The sequence below is a fragment of the Dipodomys merriami genome, unplaced genomic scaffold (genome assembly GCF_024711535.1).
Source record: "Dipodomys merriami isolate MVZ:Mamm:240054 unplaced genomic scaffold, mDipMer1.0.p SCAF_9, whole genome shotgun sequence".
Lineage (NCBI taxonomy): Eukaryota > Metazoa > Chordata > Mammalia > Rodentia > Heteromyidae > Dipodomys > Dipodomys merriami.
Window position 1 is genome coordinate 52,133,265 of NW_027206512.1, and position 21,565 is coordinate 52,154,829.

Consider the following 21,565-nt stretch of genomic DNA (forward strand, 5'->3'; position numbering starts at 1 on the left):
GCTAGATTTCTTTCCAACTCTCAAAGTCCTATGAATATAAGTTACCTATTAGAAGCTAAGAGACAAAAATAGATTTTACTTCAAAATTACCTTAAAATAGTTCCTTGAAGAGTTTTCTTTTAAAATGATTTAAATTCATAATTTCTCCCTGATGCACTCCTTTGTGTGGGTGAATAAATATATGGTACCTTATTAAGTTCAACAAAGATATTTTCAACAGAAACTGACAAGGATCATAAGAAAAAGCTCTTCCCCAAGAGAATCTCAGTGAGCTTTTCAAATGTTGTAAAGTAATATTGTAAAAAGGCTTCAAGTACATGGAATATCCTATGCAATATAGCAGATAACAGATGGAAGAGGGGGCAAAAAAAGAACAATTTCTTTATGGCTACCCAAGGAGTCAGAGGATGTATGTGTCAGAAAGGTGGCTGATTGCTTGATTTTGCATAACCTAATTGGGATTATTATTATTTTTAAACGCGGGTTTGTTGTGCTAATTAACTATAAACATATGGTATGTAAAATGCATGCTGCTAGAGTAAATTAATGTACCTCTAACATACATCCATATTTCATAGCTTCATCCACACAAATAAACCTCCTGTGGAAGTGCGGTAAAGCAAACACAATTTTGCAAATTGCCTATCACTAGTGGTAGAGCTGATACACCATTTTCCCATCATTATCCCTGACATTTCGCTCACAATGATGATGAGAGGCATTCTCAAATAGAAAATTTCTCCCACAGAACTGATTAATGTGATGAAGTACTGTATAGAAATGAGGGAAAGCACAAAAATCTCTGCAATTTCTAACTTTTAATTTGATCTGTACGCAAATGTCTCTTCTGTACCATGAGACTGAAGCTAGTTATATTGAGAACCAAGACTTTCAAGACAACAGCATTTGTTTTGTACCTACTATGTTCCAGGCACCAGGCCAGGATGCAAAGATAAAATAAGACCAGAGTACCAGGGCTTCCACAGCCCCTCCAGGGTCCTATTTAACTCTAGCTTAATTTCACAAAGATCCCAGCACACTTCTCCAGCTCTGCCAACCAACCCTCAATCTTTTACTAACGCCCCTAACCACCTGCCTCACCCCCACTTGCCATGTAACCTGATCTGAAATTCTCAGCGACATCTCGTACTCCTTATCACTCCACACACAAAAAAATGTTTAATACAAAATGAGTAGACACTTTTTTTGTGTGTTACTAGGGTTTGAACTCAGGGCCTAGCACTTGAGCCAGGCCTCCATACCCTTTTTCTATAGGCTATTTTCAAGGTAGGGCTTCTGGCCAACCTGTCCTGAGATCTTCCAACTTATGCTTCCCTGTGCCATTCCATGTCTGGTTCAATCTTTTAATTATACTTTCTCTCTCTCTCTGTTTTGTTTTTTGTCAGTTATGGGGCTTGAACTCAGGGACTGGGAGCTGTCCCCAGGTTCTTTTTCTCAATACTAGCCCTCTACAGCTCAGAGCCAAAGCAACACTTCCATGTTTTTTGTTTTGTTTTGTTTTGTTTGGGGAGGGGAGAGTGGTTAAATGGAGGTAGGAGTATCACAGGGACTTTTCAGCCAGGGCTGGCTTTGAACCTCAATCCTTAGATCTCAGCCTTCTGAGTAGCTAGTATTGCAGGCATGCACCACCAGCACCTACCTGGCTTGTTTTAATTTTTTGAGCCAGGGTCTTCTTGTGTAGCCCTGCTTATCTAGAACTTATTATGTAGCACAGGCTGCTCTCAACTCTTAAGTACTGGGATTACAGGTGTGCATCACCAAGCCTAGCTTCAATCATTTTATTTTCTAGGTAAAGAAACAGAGACCTGAAAAGATCAAGTGCCTTTCCTCAAGATTAACTAGCTTCTAAAAGACAGTGTGAGAACTCAAAGTTCTTCAGACTCTAAATGAGAATTTATATTCATTATTACATCTTTCCTTTCTAATCTGCCCTCAATAAAACTCATGCTTTTCTAGGTCTTTGATAACTACTTTATTCTCTGCTTATCAAGTGTTTTATCAGCTACTGAAGAGTCTACATCATTTATTTTTTATAAAGATTTACAGCATCTCTGCTTTTCTCTTCCCGAAAAAGTATTTCTAAGAAACAAATTTAGTGACTTGGGGATTTCATCCCTGCCTTCAGGCTTGGAGGTTTAGAACCACCTCTGGTGATAGAGTCTGTGAAGGAAGAGGGGAGACTTGCACATCTTTCACTTAATATAAAAGGTTAAAAGGGGGCGGAGGGGAGGAGAAAGGGAAGTACCAGAAAATGAAGTCAAATTAACAAAAGGAAAAAAAAAGAAAAAGAAAGAAAGCAAAGGCTCAAAAGAGGCATAACAGTTACAGATCCAGAGACTTTTTTTTTAATAGAGGAAAAAAAAATTAAAGCCAGAAAAATCCTCAAGGGGAAGTACAATAAATAAAATTAGATGAATGAGACATGGGGAAATCAGTGTCTAACATAAGCACGTAATAAGCAGACCTATTCTCACCTTCAGTAGGAATCCTGAAAAACTTAAGGTGGATTTTATAGATTTTATTCTCATTTTTCTTTTCTAATTTTTTATTTTGTTTTGGATTTTTTGCTGTTTTAGTTCAGGTAAAGTCTTGCTATGTAGTCTAGACTGGCCTGGAACTCACTATATATGTAGCTATTGGTAATCTCAGAATCCTTTGGCCTCCAATTTCCAAGTGCTAGGATTATAGAAATGTGCCACCATGGCTGGCCTCATTTTCTTTCAAAGGTTGGCTTTCTCTCTACTTTTTCACTCTGTTGGATATACATGACCTACTCTGATTTCCCCACCCCCTTTTATGCCAGTCCTGGGGCTTGAACTCTGGGCCTGGGCATTGTCCCTATGCTTCTTTTGTTCAAGGCTAGGGGACTACCAGTTGAGTCACAGAACCATTTCCAGCTTTTTCTGAGTAGTTTATTGGAGATAAGAGTCTCCAGCCTGGGCTGGCTTAGAACCGTGATCCTTAGATCTCAGCCTCCTGGGTAGCTAGGATTATAGATAGGTATAAGCTACTTTCATCAATATATTGAGTTTTACAATTACTCTCAATAGGGTAGAGCTGGAAACCAGTCCCTAAAACTAGAACTAGAATATTTTCAAGTTCTTTAATATCATGGACTGCAAGGCAGTATGGAGGTGGTCTCCCTACACTTTAACCTCTTTCATCCATTGTACAAAAATCTCCCTCCCTTTGCCCATCAAGAGAACACTTCTCTCAATGTGAACTTGGGTTATCCTTTAAAAACAAAACAAAACAAAACAACAACAACAAAAGGATATTCTTTTCTTAGATATTGTACGAAAAGGGCCCAAGGAAATGTTCTGTGGGCATCACAAGACTATCTGATGACAATGCTGACATCAATTGCCTTTGCTCTGCACTTGCTGTGTGTGAAGGACTGGGGTAGTCTTCTCATGCTCTGTCTCATGAGACAGACATGTCATCGTTATTGTTGTTAAACTGGCGAGATAAGCTTCAGAGAGGACAAACAGTTGAACCAAAATTCTTTTAACTCTAGAGCTCACATTCTCTTTCATTCAATTACTCTGTGACATATATGGGGCACTGGCTATGTACTGGCATTAGACTAGAAAATTAGTCACTACCAAAGGCTACAAGTACTGCTGGACACTTAGTTAAAACTTCTAGGATATGTCAGCTATCACTGCATTGCAAATATCAATTCTAGATGTATCCTTCAGACAAGAAACAAAAATCTGGAAACCCTAGAAAGGAGAGTATAAGGGTATTTAATGTACAGTTTGCTGGAACTGGGGCTCAAGAAATCAAGGTTAAGTCCGGGGCCAGTGAATCATGCCTGTAATCATAGCTACTTAGGCAAACACATCTAAGAAACTCTTATCTCCAATTATTTTTTTAAGTCAGAAATGGAGGAGTAGGGCTGGGAAGGTGGCTCAGTGGTAGAGCACTTGCCTTGAATGCATGAAACCCTGGGTTCGATTCCTCAGCACCACATAAGCAGAAAAAAAAAAAAGCCAGAAGTGGCACTGTGGCTCAAGTGGTAGAGTGCTAGCCTTGAGCTGAAGAGCTGAGGGACAGCGCCCAGGCCCAGAGTTCAGGCCCCACAACTGAACCCAAAAAAAAAAAAAAAAAAAGAAAGAAAGAAAGAAAGAAATGGAAGAGTAATAAAGCACCAGCCTTGAGCAAAAAAAGCTAGCAAGGAGTGAGTCCTTGAGTTCATTCCCCAGTTAACACCCCCCCCCCACACACACACACAGAGTCAAGGTTAAAATGATTTAAGCAACACACTTTTGGAAAGAAACCTGTTAATATGGCTCAATACCTACAAAAATGTCCTTTAAATTTGAGAAGTAATCTCAGCTTTGGCAATCTAATTATGTAAAATATGGGGAAATTATATGCATAAAAAATGTTTATGGCAATATCATTTATAGTACTTTAAAGTAAAAGCATTATAGAGTCAAAAAGGGAATTAATAACATAGCCTGTTAATGAAATAATTTGAAGTTATTAAAAGCATAAAGATTATATAGCTACCTTAAAAATGTACTATATAGACAGGGAAAGAAAAAAGTGTGTGGAAGTAAATACTTGGAAATTGTACTATCTGCTTTTCTGGGTGGAATCACAGGTTGCATCTCCCCTCAGTCTGGCAGCACTATTGCTTTCAGAACTTGGAAATCATTTTCATAATGGCTTATGCCTTTAAGAGGAAACAGATGAGAATCAGGTGCTACCTGTCAACAACTACTAAAGGCATTTACAACTCTAGGGCTGAAAACCTTAACTAGGAGCTGTCAATTCTCCAATGGAGCCAGGTGCTGGTGGCTCACACCTGTAAACCTAAATACTCAAGAAGCTGAGATCTGAGGATCACAGTTCAAAGCCAGCCCAGGAAGGAAAGTCCATGAGACTCTTATCTCCAATAAACTACCAGAAAACCAGAAGTGGCACTGTGGCTCAAGTGGTAGAACACTAACCTTGAGCTGAAGAGCTGAGAGACAACACCCAGGCCCAGAGTTTAAGCCCCACAACTGACAAAAAAATAAAATAATAATAATAATATTTATCAACATAAACTCCAGAAAATGAAACAAGAAGTTTTTTCTTTGTTATTGTTTCTGTTTTTGTTTATTTTTGCCTTATCTGTCTTTGGGAGAATAAGGAGAGTATGGAGGGAGGAGAGGGACAGAAATGAAAGGACAAAGGGTGAAAAAACGCAGCATTGGAACTCACTAGACACTATGTGGAAAATGAACCATACAACTTGTGGGTGGAGATGGGAAGGAAAACTGGGAGAGAGTGAGGGAAAGGGTGACACTGTCCAAAAAGAAATGACTCTTACCCAAAAGAAGTACTCTTTATCTGACTTATATAACTATAACCCGTCTATTCATCACCTTCATAATAACAATAAAAACATTTTTTAAAAGATTACAGTTAAATACCATGGAACTAATCTATGTATGGGACAGTTTTAGTGTTTAATACAACTCAAAGTATTTTAGTTTACTAAAATCAAAGGATAGACTTATCAGAATAATTTAATGTTTATTTAATGTCCATTCTTCAACAATGTCAGAAAACAGAATATTACTATACCTGATAATCCAGCATGGCAAAGCTTGGAAAAAACTGACAAATTCGGGACTCAAAAAAATAGGGGAAAATCCAGAAAATAGGCAATTCTTTGTGGCTGTTATCTAATGCATCACACACAAAAAAAGAAAAGGAAAAGGAAGAACTGATATTAAAAACATGAAACAGCTTTACCTGAAAAACTTCTGTAGACATTTCCAGTATAGAGTTCAGTTGTTCATCTATCTTTCATACAAAAAGAGGTTTATTACAGTGTCACTTCAACCTGCCCTTTCCAAAGGTCAATGGAAATACTGTATATGTAAAACAGTAAAAAATCTGCTCTGATTAGTGTTCTTGAGAACAGCAAATAAATGAAATGTCTAACGAGAGTAATATTTTCTTTTAGGATTTGCCTGCACCCTGTCCTCAAAGCATACAACCTAGATAGCACAATTAATAGAGACGCTTATTCACCTAACTCTGGACACTCTTGGAATTTATCAACTCACAAGCTGGAAGTTTAGGGCTGAGAATCCATGTGGTTTAATCACTAGGAGCCTCCTGAATGTAGGACCTCCACCTAAACCTTGGCAGAGTTCCAAACTCTGGGCCTAGAGCTGGGTGAATTCTTGGAATTCTGGGTGACACTAGGAGCAGAGAATATAAGGTATAGAGGGCAGAGAGAGGTGACTGTGTCATTAATTCATCTATCTATTCCTAGTACGTAAGCAATACCTGGCATATGGTACCCACTCAGTCAAGATATGTTGAACAAATAATATTTTTCTGCTGTTCTTCATATTGTTCCATAATTCCCACCAAAAATGTGCATTACCTACAAGCCATTTTACAAACCTATGACCATACAAAGTGTTCAATGACAGTGAAGTTTGCCCATCCTGAAACAAGCCTGTTTTTAAAGAGAAGAACCTGATATATGTATATTCTCCAGTGTGGAGTTTCTGAGCCTGCCTAAGATGTGACAGGCAAGAGATCAGCAGGTTACTAAATACACACTTATCTTGTAGGAAGTAAAAAAATTACACACCTTGGCTTTGACCTTCCTTCCATATAGCAATTAACTTCTTGAATGTGATAGCCAGAGGCTCAACTAAGCCACCAAAAGGAGGGTCTGTGACCATAATGACTCCATCACCTTCATCTTCCTGTAAGAATGCTCTGCACACATCAAGGGCGGCCTGGAACAAACAAAAACTCTAAATTGGGAGGAGACGGGCACCTTGTCCTAGCTGGGGGAAAATGCATCAGATTTGTTCTCACTCTTCACCAAGTCATCCTATCCCCAGTCCTGTGCTGACATCCCAGATCCTCTTAGTCACTCTTGTCAGAGATTTTATCTTTGGGGTCCATGATGAGCAGCCTTTTCAAACTGCAAATTCAAACACGATCACTCTCAGAAAACTACACATTTCACATGATTAAGTTAAAACCAAATTTAGTCATCTAAAAGAAAGACACTGGTTATCCATGCAAACAACCTTAACTGTTATTCAACTCCATGACCCTGAGCAAGGACAGTTCTAAACCCTGGGGACACACAGGGGAATAAGATATACTGTTTCCTAACTAGCTTGTCCAATCACCATAAGTTCAGTTTAGTAACAACCACAAGTCACAAATGCCCATGCTTTTCTTTTGTTTTTATTTTGAGATGGAGGTTTTACTATATAACTCAGGCCTTCCTGGAACTCCCCACATTGTTAGTCTCAAACTCTTGACCCTCCTGAGGGCTGGATTACCTTGATATACATGTTTTTAAGTATGAGGTAAATGTCAGACATAATTGAACATGCTTATAGTAAGAAAATAAAAGTTCACAAATAGTAAAGTTTATCCAGACCATGAAATCAGGCTACTAGCACGCTTTGCCAAAAGGCTGATACATGTTTAGTAAACTGCAGTTTTAGTGATTGTGAAGTTAGTATCACCTATGTATCGCTTTTTCTTTTGAGCAAGGTTCACAGGAGATACCTTGCACAGGATCTCCCATACACTGACTGGGAAGCAGTCTTTAAGTTTTCAACTATAAAAGCAAATTAACACCTATAACATAGAAAATGTACTCGATTTTAAAGTTTAATAAAACTTCCTCCCATCATTTCCCCTGGACAGTCCTCACTAACTTCCACTGAACTTGTGTGACAGGGCATGCATACCGAGTTCACTCAGTGTTCACCTGTGCCTCGTCCTCCTCACTCTGCTTCCCAGGACAAAGACTATGAGTGCACATGGTTGATCTGGAAAGGCTTGGAGTTCCTCAGAGTTTAAGAGGGGATTGGGGGGAAGGATAACAGACCAGCTAAAAATGCTTAGACACAAACAGAACACATGAAGTCTATTTTTCCAGTTAGGACTTACTGGCATGGTGGCATCAGGAGGTGCCCAGGGCCCTAGCAATGCCACCTATGGGAAACACAAGCTGGTGGATGACACCAATGTCAGCAGTAACCTGACTTGACATGGAACCTCTCACTAAAACAGTGCTTGCCATCCAAGTTAGCTACCCTTACCACATACTTGAACCCTTTTTTTTTAAAGTAAGAAAAATGCAATTTAATTAGCTATTAGAATATTTACAATCATTTTCAGATCTAACTCATAACCTCACTTACTATTATTTTAATCTTTATTTGATTATTCATCTATCCCCTAAATTATAACAGGTGATTTAAATACAAAGGCAAAAAAGTGTGGTTTGATTTTGACACTCATATGTGAGGATGCACAATATGGACAAATAAATGGATTAGAATTAATAGCCATTATCAATTTTGTTAAAGTAAAGATGGTTTTCCCAAACTGATTCTTGCAAGTCATATTCCATTCAACAACAAGAAACATGTGACAATTCCCTTTGTTTTGCTCCTCATTAAGTTTTGTTTCCATTTTATTTTATAATGAAGGATGATTTCATAAATCTACTGTAGATACACAAATATGTGAAAATATTTCTATCCGTATGCATTGATATATACATACACACATACATTGTACAGGTTATAATGATAATTTATACATTCTGTAACTGTACAATTTACTAAATTATTAAAAAACATCGACGGCTCATGCCTGAAATCCTGGTTACTCAGGATGCTGAGATCTGACAATCTATCACCAGGCTTATAACATTTTTATTCCCTTCATGACTGCTGAAGAGGTTACGAGAAACCCTGTGTGGGGAACTTCTACTTGTAATCCAGGAGACACCATGTCCCACCCCCTTGGCACCCCCACCCTCCCGCCCCCGGCTCCCTCTCAGTGTTGAGCTCCAGAGGCAGAAGCTGGAATTCTCCAAAGCACCTGTACAGCTCCATGGACACCAGGTAGGCAGGAGATACTGAGAAGTCAACTAGAAAAAGTATAACCCCCACTGGAGAGCCTGATTCCAGCAATGGACCAAGAAAGGGCAGATGGGTGGCAAGATCCCTCAAGCTTCTGTAGCTGGGTTACAGAAGGGCCACGGGTAAGTTAGGGAAATCTGCCTGGACTGCTGTTTTTCTTCAGGCACACCAAGGGGGTGTTCAGTCTTGGCAGTTATCTCACCATTATGTCAGAAACTTTCTTGTCAAGTATCCTATTAACTCTGGAGAGGAACCCACATCAAATTTCCTAGAAAAGCACTGCTAATAGGTATTTAAATGTAATATTACCTTTATTTTGTCTTTATTGATAAAATAAAAAGCAAAATGATAAGGCTTATGTAGCTTAGTGGTAGAGTGCTTACCTAACATGCATGAAACCCTAGGTTCGATTCCTCAGTACCACATATATATAAAAAGTCGGAAGTGGCTCTGTGGCTCAAGTGGTAGAGTGCTAGCCTTAAGTGGAAGAAGATCAGGGAAAGTGCCCAGACACTAAGTTCAAGCCCCGGGACTGGCAAAAAAACAAAAACAAAAAAAAAAATCATAGTAAAAAACAAAGACCAGGTATCAATGGCTCTCACCTATAATCCTGGCTACTCAGAAGCCTGAGATCTGAGGATTGCAGTTTGAAACCAGCCCCAGCAGGAAAGTCTGTGAGACTCTTTATCTCCAATCAATTAACCACCAAAAATCCAGAAGTGAAGCTATGGTAGAGTACTAGTCTTAAGCAAACCTAAACCCTGGGTTCAAGCCCCAGGACCAACACAAAGAACAAACAAAAACAGGCACAGCAAACCCTAGTTCCCTACTGTAGCAGCTAGCAGTGGCAAAACAAACAGGAAGCCCATGGTTTCACAAATCCATGTCTCATCAGCCCACAACTCACCGCTCTCACACATCACTGCCAAACCTCCCTGCCTTCCATTTGGTAGGACAAAGTGCAAGCCAGGCCCCTGGAACACTCAGCCTGGGTTTCCCTCTCAGTATACTCATCACAGTCCCCCTGCTCCAGAGGCAATAGTCCAGAATCTACTTCTGGCCTCTCTTTTCCCCACAGCCCCCATCCCAGTGCCACTGTTCTCATCTACTTTCCATCATGCTCCTCTACTCAGTTCTCAAGCCCCAGAGCCTTTCTGCCAGGAGCCTCCACCAGGAGCAGGCCACAGATGCTGAGCACAAACAGCAAAGCAGACAAAAGGGAGAAGAGCAGCAGGAATAACAGAAGTCAGACTACACCTAGTCCATGGAGCTTGCTAACAGAGTGGGTCTCTATCCTAAATGCAATGAAAAGAGAATGACAGAATCACTTCTGGCTGCCCAATAAGCCTCCAGTAAATGAACAAAATTAAATATGCCAACAAATGGTAGAAAATAACAAAAGAGGTACTCTTGAATTTGTAAGTTTACAATAAGAAGAATGAATAGTTATAATTCTTACCTTGCCATCAAAGAAATGATGGTTAAACATGTTATAGTGGCAAAAGCTATCTTCCATATAAAACTGTGAATACCTGTAAAATAATCCATTTCTAGAATTACTTGACGGTCACATCCATAAACAATTATATACTAAAATATGAATTATAAAAGCATTTTCATTAAAAAAAATTCAGTATTCTTCAAGTTTTCTTGGTTTTTGTTGGTCGTGGTGGTGGTGGTCATGGGGCTGGAAATCTGGGCCTGGGCGCTGTCCCTCAACTCTTCAGCTCAAAACAAGCGCTCTACCACTTGAGACACAGTGCCACTTCCAGTTTTCTGGTGGTTAACTGGAGATTAAGAGTCTCACACTTTGCTACCCAGGCTGGCTTTGAACCATGATCCTCAGATCTCAGCCTCCTGAGTAGCTAGGATTACAGGTGTGAGCTATCAGCGCTGGCCCTCTTCAGTTTTTTTTTTGAAATAAGAAATATTTTCTAATAGTTTCAAGAAATTGAAACAATGAACTTCAATTATTTTCCTTAGTTTAGTAAACCATTGGCAAAACCACAGAATACTTATATTTAGATACAAAATCAATATTTCTGCTAACTAGCTATTAAGCATTTTGTTCCCTGGTTAACAAATAAGAGTCATTTGTTGTTGTTGGTCATGGGCTGGAATTCACAGCCTGGGTACTGTTTCTAAGCTCTTTTGCTCAAGGTTAGGACTCTACCACTTTGAGCCACAGCTCTACTTCTGGTTTTTTGAGTGGTTAATTGGAGATAAAGAGTCTCATGGGGACTTTTCTGCCCTGGCTGGCTTTGAACCATGATCCTCAGATCTCAGTCTCCTGTGTAGCTAGGATTACACAAAAAGAATACTCTTTAATGTATTAGTTTAACAAAATATGCTTCTCAATCTAAGAGGAAGAAATAAGGGCATTTTATAGTTCCTGAATTTGTGCCAGGAAAAGAAGGGTATTTGTTTACAGAATGAACTAACTTACTCTTTTAGTAGACTATTAGAAAACATCATCAATATGAATGTGAGGCCAGCTTTGGATATTAACATTTTATAAATTTCTACTAATTTACTAGGCAAAAGTGCTATATTATGGCTTAAATTTGCACTTAGGCAATTGCTCACATGCCTAACTTTTCTATATTTCTCAGTTATGTCTGTACTATTGAACTGTCCCAATTATGCAGATTGGTCTTTAAATGTCTGTTGCTGACTTCTGACTTTTTTGTACAGAGCAGAAACTTATATTACCCCAACAGGAATTGAATTTTGTCACCCTTATTATAAATTATTCACACCGAGCTAGAGCAATCTGGTTGGAAAGATGGAAGAACCTAGAGTCATGCCCCTCCCTCTCTGGCTTTGTAGAGTGAGTCCTGGTGGCTCCCCTTTGCTTGGACTGATGTTCCCAGCTGCTCCTGGCTGTCAGGAAATGAGTGGCCATCCATGGTGTTTGCCCACCACAGCCCTGCTCCACCACAATGCTGAGCAGCACAGGCTCACAAGCCACATGGTCGCCTTCCAAACTCCAGCACTGTGCTGCCTTAGTAAGGAAATTATTTAGCCCTTCTAATCGCCATTTCTTCATCTACAAAGAGGTTTGGAAAACACCAATTTCTACCTCACAAGCCTTCTTAGAATAAAGGAGTTATGTGTGGAAAGTGTCTCTCGACACCAGCCACACAACATACACTAAGATGTTAACTGCCACTATTTTAATATCAGCCATAAATATAATGGCTTTTAAAAAAATTAAGGACTTTTGTTTCTCTTCACCGAAACAATCTCAGATACTTCTTGTTGTGTGGAGATGGAAGAACAGTGGTTCAACATTCTCAGTACCTTATCTTTTGATTGTTTTAGATACTGTTAAGTTTATCTGTTCATTTCATAAAAGACTCATTGACACTTAAGAAATAAAAGGCTTGGAAACCTTAAAAATATTTGAAGCATACATTTTAGCTTACTGAACTTTCCAAAAGCTATGAAGAAATGTCAATTACCATTAGTAAACAAATATGTCGTCTTCCTATTGAACTTTTTTTTTTTTTGAGACAGGGTCTTGACTTAACTAACTTTTAAATAACTGGTTTGGGGGAAAGAGGGGCACTGGATTTGAACTCAGAAGCTTGCGTTCCTTAGGCCGGCACTTTTATTACTTGTTTACAGCCCAGCTTTTTGCTGATTATTTTGGACAAAGGATCTCACAACTTTTCTGCCTGAGCTGGCTTCAAACCATGACTCTTAAACTCTCAGCTTCCCAAGCAGCTAAGATTAGAGGCATGAGCCTTTGGCATCTAGCTGAATAACTTATTTTTAAAAAGACTATCCACACCAGTACAGCTGTGATGTGCTAACGTTTGAGGGTATTATCTCTTGCAAGGCTTGATGAGAAAGGACAAAGGAAAACATAATACCCTTTTCACTGAATCTCCATTGTTATCTTGCTTCATAAGACACAAGAGTGATCTTTGAAAATGAAAAGAAAAAAGAAAAAAAAGGAAGAAAATTTGATATACACCAAAGCTAGCACAGCACACCTGTCCAAAATATTCTGGAAGCAGTGTGTAGAGACAGCAATAAGAAAAAAGGAGGGGAGGGGAATTTCAGTCCTAAGTTTCCATCAAATACAAACAAGGTAGCATAATTATTTCATATTTAAAATTATTAAACAATATCACTCAATATTGCCTGTTAAAATGAAACTAGCCATAAGGAATTATTCTCTCCATTGAATAAGGCAAACAAAACCAATCAGAAAAGCGTGCACTGGAAAACTGCTCACAAGGGCAGTCATTTAATTTGGCCATTCATTCTCTTAGATGAGAGTCAGTTACCAAGTATGAAACAAGCTCTCTCCACAGGAAATGTAATCAAGCGCTGAATAAAATTAGTTCATAAGAGACCTAAGAAACTCAGTTTTTGATATAACTTTATTTGGATGATAGTTACCAAATAGAATTTCACATCTTTTGTGCTAAAATGAAAACCCACAGAAATCCATCTTAGCAAATGTTAGCTACACATCCTACCCCTGAAAAGGACATGTCCTGTACATCTCCAGGGAGCCATGGAAGGAGAGAGCACTGAGCCATGGAGACTTTTCACAGGGTAACAAGAAATCAAAGTGAAAGTCCCTTTATACTGAGTTTCCCCAATTTAATTGTGATGTCTGTGAGAAATCCAAACCTGGTAACGGGGGATGAATAGTTAACAGACAAGGAAAGAGAATGGAGGTGCCCATTGAGAAAGGTAGTTGTTTAGTCATAATCACATAAAGTTGACTTGAAAAATTGAAAGAAAAATAAACCACAAAAGCTATATGTATCTTTCTTTTTTCTTTGTGTTAACCTTGGGCCTCGAACTCAGGAACTCCAGCTCTCATTCAGCTTACTTGCTCATGGATGGTGCTCTCCCATGTAAGTTATGCCTCCAGCCCAGCTTTTTTTTATTGTCGGTCATGGGACTTGAACTCTGGGCCTGGGCGCTGTCCCTCAGCTCTTCAGCTTAAGGCAAGCGCTCTACCACTTGAGCTACAGCATCACTTCTGGTTTTCTAGTGGTTTATTGGATATAGGAGTCTCACGGTCTTTCCTGCCCAGGCTGGCTTTGAACCATGATCCTCAGATCTCGGCCTCCTGAGTAGCTAGGATTTCAGGCGTGAGCCACCAGCGCCCGGCTAGCTTTTCTTTTTTCAAACCACAAACTTCTGGGTCTCAGATTCCTGAGGATTTGGATTACATATGTGAGCCACTGGTGCCTGGCTAGCTATCCTCCTTAATGTGATACTTTAGTACACTGAAGAACATGCAAAAGAACCGATAAACCATATACTGTCTTAAACAGTCACCATGAGCTCCTGGAATTGAAGCAATTATAGAAATTAGGAAGAGTATTTCCACTCTCTAGACTTATGGAGTGGAGGAGCAGATATGCCATCTGTGCTACATCGAAGGTATAAGATCGAAGGTATAGTACCATCCCAGGGAGATGGAAGCTGTGTTTCTCACTGTCCCGTCTGTCTGTCCAACCACTCAGATGCCAGCTAACCCGACATAATACAAGCTCATGTGTCTGCTCATCCCCACCTTCCTTCTGGGCCCTGTCCACCCCTCATTAGCATCCTCTTCACTCCTGCTAGGTCCAGGGAGGCAGTACACACATCATCTGCTAAAATTTCCTCTTATTTTATTTATTTACTTTTGTGTGCATGTTTGTGTGCACCAGTCCTGGCACTTAAACTCAGGGCCTATGCACTATCTCTGAGCTTGTTCTGCCCAAGGTTAGCCCCTGCCACTTTGAGCCATAGCTCCACTAACAGCTTTTTAGTGGTTAACTGGAGAGAAGAGTCTCACAGAGCTGGGCGCCAGTGGCTCACGCCTGTAATTCTAGCTACTCGGGAGGCTGAGATCTGAGGATCGCGGTTCAAAGCCAGCCCAAGCAGGAAAAGCCTTGAAACTCTTTTCTCCGATTAACCACCAGAAAACCAGAAGTGGCACTGTGGCCCAAGTGGTAGAGCTCTAGCCTTGAGCTGAAGAGGTGAAGAACAGTGCCCAAGCCCAGAGTTCAAGCCCCATGACTGACAAAAAAAAAGTCTGACAGACTCCTGCTTGGGCCAGCTTCAAACCATGATCCTTAGATCTCAAGTCTGCTGAGTAGCTAGGATTACAGTCTGAGACACTGGCGCCCTGCATAAAACTTATTTTTAAAATGTCTTCTCAAGTGCAGTATTGGGCTGGGAATTTGGCTTAGTGGTAGAGTGCTTGCTAGCAGGCATGAAGCCTTGGGTTCCATTCCTCAGTACCACATACACAGAAAAAGCCAGAAATGGCACTGTGGCTCAAGTGGTAGGAGTGTTGGCCTTGAGCAAAAGAAGCTCAGGGACAAGCCCCTGGACAGGCAGGAAAAGAAAAAGAAAAAGAAAGATGCAGTATCAGAGGAGAAAACAAGGTTCCAGAAATCAGATTCAACATGAGGCAATTCTTGAGAAAATCTTGATTCAATGGGAACATGCATCAGCATTCTAAGTCACAGACAACTAAATGTGGTCATTGGCAAACAAATCAACCACCTCTCCATCTAAAATACAGACTGCATGCTCAGTGTACAGGACTGAAAAAGGGCTTGCCACCAATGCCTACTTCTAAATGTCAACAACGGACTTGTGACAGACACTGTAAGTAATTAACAAGAAAATATACATAAAAAGAAACAGTACACGATAAGGACAATAAGATATTTTGTAAACCTACCGAGAGTCAATATCCAATAAAAGGCTTTTAATGTCATACTTCTTGTCATCTGCTGCTGTCAACCTGATCAGCTCATGCAACCTATTGCAATCAGTGAAACAAACTTAGTAAAAAGTCACCAATGTAACAGACCATAAGCAAACAGGCAACAAAAGCCATCCATGTTCTTAAGATGTTTCTGGTACCTCAACCAAATGTTGAAAAGAACTAGAAGATATACCTGGAGTTTCAGTTTTCAAATTTATTTTTTGGCTTTTCTTTTTTCTTTTCTTTCTGGCACCATACTGGGGTTTGAACTCAGGACCGTGAGTCTCATTTGGCTTTTTCAATCAAGGCTGGCACTCACAGCTCCACTTCTGGCTTTCCTGGTTAATTGGATGTAACTGCTCAGACTGGCTTAGAACCAGTTCTCAGATTTCAGCCTCCTGGACTAGTATGACCCACTGCTGCCCAGCTGGCTTTTTTTCTTTTCTTTCTTCCTAGGTCCAAGACTGGGACTTGAACTTGGTACCTGATGCTTTTGCTCATTGGCTTGTGCTCTACCAAAGGAGCCACACCTCCAACCCCTTTTCTTTCCTTTTCATTTTTTTGAGTTAGCATACATTTGTAGTAGGAAAGTTTTCATTGTGATATTTCCAAATATGTGTACAGTGTACTTTAAACAAATTCACCCCTCCACCAGATCCCAATTGCTCCCCTTTCTCTTCTCCCCTTTATTGTGGACAGTTTCCTGACATAGGAGACTTACCAGTCTGCACAAAAGTTAGTGAGATCCCATGTCAACAGAAAAGCCAGGCATGGTTGTACAAGCCTGTAATTGTAGCTAAGTGTAAAGCACAGGTAGGATGATTTCAGTCTAGGCAAGACTAAGCAAAATGCAAGACCAAGTTGGGTGCTGGTAACTGTATTCCTCGTATGCCTACATAGCTTTACTCATAGCTATTCAGGAGGCTGAGATCTGAGGATCATAGCTCTAAGCCAATTAACCAGGAAAAGGCCAGAAGTAGAAGTGTGGTAAAGTACCAGCCTTGAGCAAAAAAGCTCAGAGCCTGAGTTCAAGACCTAGTACTAGTGCATGCACACATGTATACACACACACACACACCCATACTCACAACCCATACACACAACTGCAAGACTCTAACTGAAAAAATAACTAAAGCAAAGTACTAAGGGCATGGCTCAATTGTTAGACCACTTACTTACAAAGTGTAAGGCCCTGGGGCTGGGAAGGTGGCTCAGTGGTAGAGTGCTTGCCTTGCATGCCTGAGGCCCTGGGTTCGATTCCTCAGCACCACATAAGCAAAAAGAAAAAAGCCGGAAGTGGCGCTGTGACTCAAGTGGTAGAGCGCTAGCCTTGAGCTGAAGAGCTGAGGGATAGTGCCCAGGCCCAGAGTCCAGGCCCCACAACTGGACCCAAAAAAAAAAACAAAGTGTAAGGCCCTGAGTTCAAATTCCACTACTGTCAAAAAAAAAGCAAGCTCTGGAGCAGAGGCTACAGGAGAGGACCCATGCTTCCTGCTTGCTCTGGAGACTCCAGAGGTCTCAGCACTGTACCCACACAAGTAAATAACTACTTAAGAAAATTTTCCTTGGGTTTAAACTGTGGTAGTCCAAAACCTAAAAAGCAAAATACCTTGGTGTTCCAACACACAGTACTCTTCTGAATCCAAGGGTAGAAAGGAGGTGTACCAGGAAGTGACAGGTCCTGTCTGCAAACAGATACTGGGCATTGGTCTTCTTGTTTTCCAGCGGGTGAAGGAGCTGACTGGGCCTTTGGAGCTGGGCCATGGAGACTTCACCCAGCAGCTCGTGCTCGCCATGCTCTCCCCAGTCGTCAGGGAGCAGCAACTGCTGACATCTTCTGCAGAACTTCCTCTGAGGCAAGGGCAGCTGAACAAACCTCAGCAGCCTTGTAGACACAGGAAACACAGATTTTAAATTGGTTGTTTTAGAGACAATGTTTTTCTAACTTTAGCAAAGAGTATTCTGACTTCCAGAAGAGTATTGCAGAAAGAAGCAAAAGTAAGAGAAATCTGCAGAACACAGGCTAGAATTGATGTCTGGCTGTGTGTCTACAAAGTGGGGAAGAATCAGCAATTTCCTAAGAACTGAGATGCTCCAACTCAGTCGTGAATGAAGATCAATATCCATTTAAAAATGGGAATGTAATGTACTACTCAAGCAACTTAGAAGTACTGGCAACTACTAGAATGTTTGAATTTATTGACAAATGCATGTGTTCTAACTCTGATGTGTTAAACAGTTTGATTCAGTTGACAGTCATTTTAAAATGGGAAATTAAGATTGTTCTTCAAGGTCTTGTGGCATACTTTGCAAGAAAAAAAATATATCCTAAAAGGAAAGATGTTCCCACTGAGCTCCCCTGCTCTTAGCAATACTGATGAGGGCTGACAGAAGCTTACACCAACACAGACAGACAACATTCAAAGCCTTAACAAAGGCTACACTGATTGGCAGCCCAAGTCCAGTCTGGGCTTCACAGTGAGATTCCATGGCAAAAAATTAAATTCTAGCTACTCAGGAAGCTGAGACCTAACAACTGTGATTCAAAGTCAGCCCAGGCAGGAAAGTTTATAAGAATCTTATCTCCAGTTACACAACACACACACACACACACACACACACACACACACACACACACACACACACACACACACACACACGCACGCACGCACACACATGCATGCACACACACACAGGCACACAGGCACACACAGGCACACATTCCACACACACATACAAAGCTAGAAGTGGTTTGAGTAAAAAAGCTAAGGGACAGCACCCAGGCTCTAAGTACAAGCCACAGAACCATCACAAAAATAAATATATAAATGAAAAAGAGAAACAGATTATACTGGAAATTCCACGTGTTTGTTTGTTTCAAATGACATCTTTTCTTTTTTTCATTTGACTAGAGATAAATGGAGAAAAAAATAATTGCATTCAGTATGATTTTTGTTTTTGCCAGTCCTAGGGCTTGAACTCGGAGCCTGGGCGCTGTCCCTGAGCCACAGCCCTACTTCCTGTGGTCAGTATGTCTTAAAAGCTGATTGTGTAGTGATACCAGCTATAAAAATTGCAGAAAGAGCACACGAGAGAAAGCAGTTAGGCCACTGAGGACAACTGAGGCTGAGAAATGTCTAAACCAAGCATTCAATGAGTGGGCAAAGGACTCCTGGCTTGATGGCTGAGTTTCAGTGGAACTAACTGTACACTGAATGGAGTGAATACTAAGGGGTGTTTCACCTAAGCTCAGCCTCTCTTCAAAGCCCCCATAGCAGCAACAGGAATGCTGCAACCAACAGCAAGAAGTTAACAGTGTGCCAATAATGTCAATGCTCCTCCATCTGTGGTAAGTGCTCTGACAGCTTCATCCATGACTTGATGGAAAAGGGAAAAGAGATGAAGACAAGAAGAAATTGCTTAGCAACACAGGAAAGGGCCCAGAGACAGGGCAGAGGAGATAATTATCACAGTGTGACTTACAGTGTATGACAGACCCAAATTTTTGGTGAATTTACGGTGAAGGAAAGGGAGGAGAAGGTGGGAGCCAGTACAAGCACAGTTGTCTCTCATACTGAACAGCAATGAGCCAGAGAGCCAAACACTGAAAAGACAACTGGAAAAGCAATGAACAACATGCCGAGGCAGAAAAGTTAACTCTGAAAAGAAATAATCCACTAAAACGTGGTTATGAGAAACAAAGACAGGAAGAAACATACTAAGCCCATCATTTCTCATTTAAAGACAGATAAAGACAAAGCAAGGATTCAATCATGGTTTAGTGAAGTACTGAATACTAAGCTGGGTAATGGTGGCTAACACCTATAATCGTAGCTACCCATGAGGCTGAGATCTGAGAATTACAGTTCAAAGCCAGCCTGAGTAGGAAAGTCTGTGATTCTTTTCTTTAACTAAGCCTCAAGTGCTCTGCCATCTGAGTGATGCCCCCCCCCCCACTTTTTTTCTTTAGTTATCTCAGGTAGAGTCCTCCATTTTGGGCAATCTCGGACTCTTCCTCATACTTTGTCCTCCTGTATAGCTGGGACCACAAACGTAGCCCATCACCTCTGGCTTAGTGAGTAGGGGTCTGCTAACTTTCTGGGTGGTATGGTTGCCAACCACCATCTTCCCACCTATGCTTCTCAAATAGCTGGGATTACAGGAGTGAGTCACCATGTCTTACTTTTCTTTAAGGCAGGATTACACTACACAGCACAGTCTGCCACAATCTTGCTTCAGCCTCCAACTGCTGGGATTATAGGGAAATGCTCCACATTTAGTACAAATACAGTTCTCTAAAAAGCTATCTTATAAATGAGTTTATATAATTAAATTACATGAGAAGACAACTGTGAACTCTGAGTACATCAACTCGAGATCCATCCACACACAGGAATGAGTCACTAGTCACAAGGTAAAGGCGTAGTATGAGAATAATTTGTTTAGCTTTGACTAACAAATGCAATTGTCCTATACAGTATACACTATGTGGAAAATGAACTGTGTAACTTGTGGTCAGGGACAAGAGAAGGAAAAGGGGAGTGGGGTGCAAAAGAAGGGGCAACACTATCCAACACAATAAATGCACTCCATTCCCTGACTTATGAAATGGTAACCCCTCTGAACAATACCTTAATTATAACAATAAAATTATATTTTTTGTTTTCAAAATTTTATTATTATTGTAAAGGTAATGTACAGAAGGGTTATAGCTACATAAGTCAGATAATGAGTATATTTCTCTTTGGACAATGTCACCCCTTCCCTTGCTTTCTCTGCATTTTTTCCCTTCTATCCCCCCAAATTGCATTTTTTTTTAAGCCAAAATTTCAGTAAGATTTAAGATACTGAAAAGTTTTAGAGGGTAACAGGTTTGAAACCTTAACACATACAAAGGATTTAAGAAAGCACAAGAACATTGATTAGAAAGTGATATAGTGAAATCAATGACATTACACTGCAAAAACTCCATCTTCTACCTATCTGTCTTCTAAAATCTGAGTGCTACAGTCTCAAACTGTATAGATCAGCTAATGCACAAGTTAGTACTTACCTTTCCTATGAATACTGTTCACATCTAATACATTCTTCTTCGCACTGAGTAATCTTTCTATCATCTGAACTCTACCGCTAGAATTTTAAGTTCTTTCTGAACCCTCAACAAATATCTGATGGATGTTGGTTGAAGGCTTCAGGCAACAAGACCCAAGGTTACAAGTCACTAATGGTTTAAGATGTTGAAAACAATTTTATTAAAACATGCTCTCGAGGTTGGGAAGGTGCTCAGTGGTAGAGTGCTTGCCTTGCATGTATGAGGCCCTGGGTTCAATTCCTCAGGACCACATAAGCAGAAAAAGCCAGAAATGGTGCTGTGGCTCAAGTGGTAGAACACTAGCCTTGAGCTGAAGAGCTCAGGGACAGCACCCAGGCCCAGAGTTCAGGCCCCACAACTGACAACAACAACAAAAAATGCTCAAGGATCAGCTCTAGATACATGAATTTATAGCTCCCCCAAAACAACTTTTTGGAAACCCATTAGTAATTTTTATTTTAGCCAGTGTTTTGTTTGAGCAGGAAATATGTATCTAAAATATTCTTTTTCTTTTTTTTTTGCCAGTCCTGGGTCTTAAACTCAGGGCTTGGGCACTGTCCCTGAGCTTCTTTTTGCTCAAGGCTAGCACTCTACCACTTGAGCCACAGCGTCACTTCTGGCTTTTTCTGTTTATGTGGTAATAAGGAATCGAACCCAGGCTTCAAGCATGCTAGGCAAGAACTCTACCACTAAGCCACATTCCCAACCCTCAAATATTCCTCATCAGTACTGGAAACACAGCTCAGTTTGTACAACACTTGTCTCACATTCATGAGGCTCTGAGTTCCA

General features: G+C 40.4%; 1 protein-coding gene across 1 annotated transcript in view; it reads right to left on the reverse strand.

Annotated features, from left to right (window-relative positions):
* Zcchc4 (zinc finger CCHC-type containing 4) overlaps positions 1-21,565 on the reverse strand; it is a 37,586-nt gene that overhangs the window by 11,164 nt on the left and 4,857 nt on the right. Inside the window, exons 4-8 of the mRNA XM_070012409.1 lie at positions 17,294-17,569; positions 15,658-15,738; positions 10,405-10,477; positions 6,632-6,782; positions 5,605-5,705 (exon numbers count right to left, since the gene is read on the reverse strand). Of these exons, the coding sequence (XP_069868510.1) occupies positions 5,605-5,705; positions 6,632-6,782; positions 10,405-10,477; positions 15,658-15,738; positions 17,294-17,569 (682 nt within the window). The remainder of the gene's footprint in view (positions 1-5,604; positions 5,706-6,631; positions 6,783-10,404; positions 10,478-15,657; positions 15,739-17,293; positions 17,570-21,565) is intronic.